Source organism: Thunnus maccoyii, chromosome 3 (genome assembly GCF_910596095.1).
Source record: "Thunnus maccoyii chromosome 3, fThuMac1.1, whole genome shotgun sequence".
Lineage (NCBI taxonomy): Eukaryota > Metazoa > Chordata > Actinopteri > Scombriformes > Scombridae > Thunnus > Thunnus maccoyii.
This window is the reverse complement of record NC_056535.1, coordinates 37,261,901-37,266,900: the sequence shown is the minus strand read 5'-3', so window position 1 is coordinate 37,266,900 and position 5,000 is coordinate 37,261,901. Positions and strand designations below refer to the sequence as shown.

The 5,000-nt window shown below is 53.6% G+C and overlaps 1 protein-coding gene across 1 annotated transcript in view; it reads right to left on the bottom strand.

The window, feature by feature from the left end:
* isy1 (ISY1 splicing factor homolog) overlaps positions 1 to 5,000 on the bottom strand; it is a 15,160-nt gene that overhangs the window by 1,993 nt on the left and 8,167 nt on the right. The window contains exons 7-8 of the mRNA XM_042402199.1: positions 4,202 to 4,319; positions 3,996 to 4,118 (exon numbers count right to left, since the gene is read on the bottom strand). Of these exons, the coding sequence (XP_042258133.1) occupies positions 3,996 to 4,118; positions 4,202 to 4,319 (241 nt within the window). The remainder of the gene's footprint in view (positions 1 to 3,995; positions 4,119 to 4,201; positions 4,320 to 5,000) is intronic.

Sequence of the window (5,000 nt, the reverse complement as noted above, 5' to 3'; positions counted from 1 at the left end):
ACACCAACACACACGCACGCACACACACACACACAGAAACGCACACACACACACACACACAGAAACGCACACACACACACACACAGACATGCACGCACGCACACACACACACCAACACACACGCACGCACACACACACACCAACACACACGCACGCACACACACACACACACACACACACACACACACAGACACACACACACAGAAACACACACACACACAAACACACACACACACACACACACACAGAAACACACACACACAGAAACACACACACACAGAAACACACACAGAGTTAACTGGCGTCATGTGCTGCAGATCTTTTTCCTCGTGTTTCTGTTTTCAGCTGATTTATTTTGTCGTGTTTGTAGAGAACAGCAGACGCTGTCGCATGCACACATTTAAAAGCTGTAAAAGCAGCGTTGATGCTTTAAACATTTGGTATCATGGCCCTTTTTGACTCATATTTATTGATCCTGAGACTATTACATCTGACATTTCATTCACTAAAAGTTGTTTAGATTTCTCTCTAAATCTTTCCTTACAGCCCAGATTCCCCCTCTGTCCTCCAGCAGGCTGTTTCTGAAGCTATTAACATGAAATCTGCATTATTAATGAGCTCCTACTCTGACTGGCCAGAGGTCTGACTCCCACCATCACCACCAGCCAATAAGAATATAACCTAATGAATAATGACAGTTCTCTTATGCTGCATGTTTACCTGGCAGATAGAAAGTAATGTTACAGCACAGGAAGGCTCGCCATCACCCTGATCCATCCCAAAGCTACTTTCTCTTGTTTTCCACGATAACAGCTCTTTAGATAAGTGAGTGTGACTGGCTCTGACTGACTGTGACTGGCTGACTGTGACTAACTGTGACTGGCTGTGACTGGCTGTGACTGGCTGTGACTGGCTGACTGTGACTGGCTGTGACTGGCTGTGACTGGCTGTGACTGACTGTGACTGGCTGTGACATGCTGTGACTGGCTGTGACATGCTGTGACATGCTGTGACATGCTGTGACTGGCTGTGACTGGCTGTGACTGGCTGTGACTGGCTGTGACATGCTGTGACTGGCTGTGACTGGCTGTGACTGGCTGTGACTGACTGTGACTGACTGTGACTGGCTGTGACTGGCTGTGACTGGCTGTGACTGACTGTGACTGGCTGTGACTGGCTGTGACTGGCTGTGACTGGCTGTGACTGACTGTGACACGCTGTGACTGGCTGTGACTGGCTGTGACTGGCTGTGACTGGCTGTGACTGACTGTGACTGACTGTGACTGGCTGTGACTGGCTGTGACTGGCTGTGACTGACTGTGACTGGCTGTGACTGGCTGTGACTGGCTGTGACTGGCTGTGACTGGCTGTGACACGCTGTGACTGACTGTGACTGGCTGTGACTGGCTGTGACTGGCTGTGACTGGCTGTGACTGACTGTGACTGACTGTGACTGGCTGTGACTGGCTGTGACACGCTGTGACTGGCTGTGACTGGCTGTGACATGCTGTGACATGCTGTGACATGCTGTGACTGGCTGTGACTGGCTGTGACTGGCTGTGACTGGCTGTGACTGACTGTGACTGGCTGTGACTGGCTGTGACTGGCTGTGACTGACTGTGACTGGCTGTGACTGACTGTGACTGGCTGTGACTGGCTGTGACTGGCTGTGACTGGCTGTGACACGCTGTGACTGACTGTGACTGGCTGTGACTGGCTGTGACTGGCTGTGACTGGCTGTGACACGCTGTGACTGACTGTGACTGGCTGTGACTGGCTGTGACTGGCTGTGACACGCTGTGACACGCTGTGACACGCTGTGACTGGCTGTGACTGGCTGTGACACGCTGTGACTGACTGTGACTGGCTGTGACTGGCTGTGACACGCTGTGACTGACTGTGACTGACTGTGACTGACTGTGACTGGCTGTGACTGGCTGTGACTGGCTGTGACACGCTGTGACTGGCTGTGACTGGCTGTGACTGGCTGTGACTGGCTGTGACTGGCTGTGACTGGCTGTGACACGCTGTGACACGCTGTGACACGCTGTGACTGGCTGTGACTGGCTGTGACTGGCTGTGACTGGCTGTGACACGCTGTGACTGGCTGTGACTGGCTGTGACACGCTGTGACTGACTGTGACTGACTGTGACTGGCTGTGACTGGCTGTGACTGGCTGTGACTGGCTGTGACACGCTGTGACTGACTGTGACTGGCTGTGACTGGCTGTGACACGCTGTGACTGACTGACTGACTGTGACTGGCTGTGACTGGCTGTGACTGGCTGTGACTGGCTGTGACACGCTGTGACTGACTGACTGGCTGTGACTGGCTGTGACTGGCTGTGACTGGCTGTGACTGGCTGTGACTGGCTGTGACTGGCTGTGACACGCTGTGACACGCTGTGACTGGCTGTGACTGGCTGTGACTGGCTGTGACACGCTGTGACACGCTGTGACACGCTGTGACACGCTGTGACTGGCTGTGACTGGCTGTGACTGACTGTGACTGGCTGTGACTGACTGTGACTGACTGTGACACGCTGTGACTGGCTGTGACTGGCTGTGACTGGCTGTGACTGACTGTGACACGCTGTGACTGACTGTGACTGACTGTGACTGGCTGTGACTGGCTGTGACTGGCTGTGACTGGCTGTGACTGACTGTGACTGGCTGTGACTGGCTGTGACTGGCTGTGACTGACTGTGACTGACTGTGACTGACTGTGACACGCTGTGACTGACTGTGACTGACTGTGACTGGCTGTGACTGGCTGTGACTGACTGTGACTGACTGTGACACGCTGTGACACGCTGTGACACGCTGTGACACGCTGTGACTGACTGTGACTGGCTGTGACTGGCTGTGACTGGCTGTGACTGGCTGTGACTGGCTGTGACTGGCTGTGAATGACTGTGACTGACTGTGACTGGCTGTGACTGACTGTGACACGCTGTGACTGGCTGTGACTGGCTGTGACTGGCTGTGACTGGCTGTGACTGACTGTGACTGGCTGTGACTGGCTGTGACTGGCTGTGACTGACTGTGACTGGCTGTGACTGACTGTGACTGACTGTGACACGCTGTGACTGGCTGTGACTGACTGTGACACGCTGTGACACACTGTGACACGCTGTGACACGCTGTGACTGGCTGTGACTGGCTGTGACACGCTGTGACTGACTGTGACACGCTGTGACTGGCTGTGACACGCTGTGACTGGCTGTGACACGCTGTGACACGCTGTGACACGCTGTGACTGGCCGTGACTGGCCGTGACTGGCCGTGACTGGCCGTGACTGGCTGTGACACGCTGTGACTGGCTGTGACTCGCTGTGACTGACTGTGACTGACTGTGACACGCTGTGACACGCTGTGACTGGCCGTGACTGGCCGTGACTGGCCGTGACTGGCCGTGACTGACCGTGACTGGCCGTGACTGGCCGTGACTGGCCGTGACTGGCCGTGACACGCTGTGACTCGCTGTGACTCGCTGTGACTGACTGTGACTGACTGTGACTGACTGTGACTGACTGTGACTGGCTTTGACACGCTGTGACTGGCTGTGACACGCTGTGACTGGCTGTGACACGCTGTGACTGATTGTGACTGGCCGTGACTGGCCGTGACACGCTGTGACTGGCTGTGACTGGCCGTGACTGACCGTGACTGGCCGTGACTGGCCGTGACTGGCTGTGACTGATTGTGACTGATTGTGACTGGCTGTGACTGGCTGTGACTGGCTGTGACTGGCTGTGACACGCTGTGACTGATTGTGACTGATTGTGACTGACTGTGACTGATTGTGACTGATTGTGACTGACTGTGACTGATTGTGACTGATTGTGACTGACTGTGACTGGCTGTGACTGACTGTGACTGACTGTGACTGACTGTGACTGGCTGTGACTGACTGTGACTGGCTGTGACTGACTGTGACTGGCTGTGACTGACTGTGACTGGCTCTGGGAAACACCATAATTGTAAATTCTCACCTTGCTTCTCGTGCTGCATCTCCAGAGGCAGCAGGACGCCATCGTCTTCGTCTCTGTAGCCATAGTACTCGGCGTCCACGTCCTTCATCAGCTCTGCCCTCGTCTTCCTCAGCGCTGGGGCAGCTGGGAGTCACATGATCGATGAGGATCAATGATCAGACAGTGAAGTGTGACATCACACAAGGAGTAAAGACAGAAGTACGTACGCTCCTTCTCGAACAGCTCTCGGACTCCCGGCAGGTCTCTGGCCGCTCCGAAGTATTTATAGCCGCGATTCCCGGGAACCTCCTTCCCCTCGTGGTCCAACATCCTTGGGCCGACACGCTGACACATAGATACACAGCTGATTGATCACACTGATCAATAACACACACAGATACACAGCTGATCGATCACTGATCAATACCACACACAGTTAATGGGAACGGTCAGAGAGAGAATCAGCTGCTCAGTGATTCCTGTCTGTACGTTAGCTTAGCTTAGCATAAAGACTGGAAACAGATGGAACCTGCTATCCCGGCTCTGCCTGCCACTGATCAATAGGTGAGGGTATCGTTAAGATTTTAACGGTACTACTACTCTTACTGATACTGCTTATTGATCCGGTATTAGACGGTACTCTTATTGGCTCTTTTTGTTATTTTTTTAAGAGAAAAGAAACAAAACAGTTTAAGAACATAAGTAACGTTGCTTTATGTTTGTGTAGCAGGAGGCTTCAGCACAGAGCGGCTTAGACTGTTGCAGCTTCTTCTTCTCTGCTCCTAAATCCCACATCTCCAGCCCGGAGGTTCTGTCTCCTCCTGTTGCTGCTCCGCCTCTTCCGACAGTCCTGGTGTTGTTCCTCAGCCGGTCCCCGGTGACATCACTCGCCAGCCTCTATTTAATTCTGAGGTACACTGCTGTGGCGTCATGCAGGAAGGTTTGAATGTCTTTATCCTGATAGCGCTCGGAGAAGTTCCCCCACACCTGCTCTGCCACACATGTTGTACTCATGCTTGGAGGATG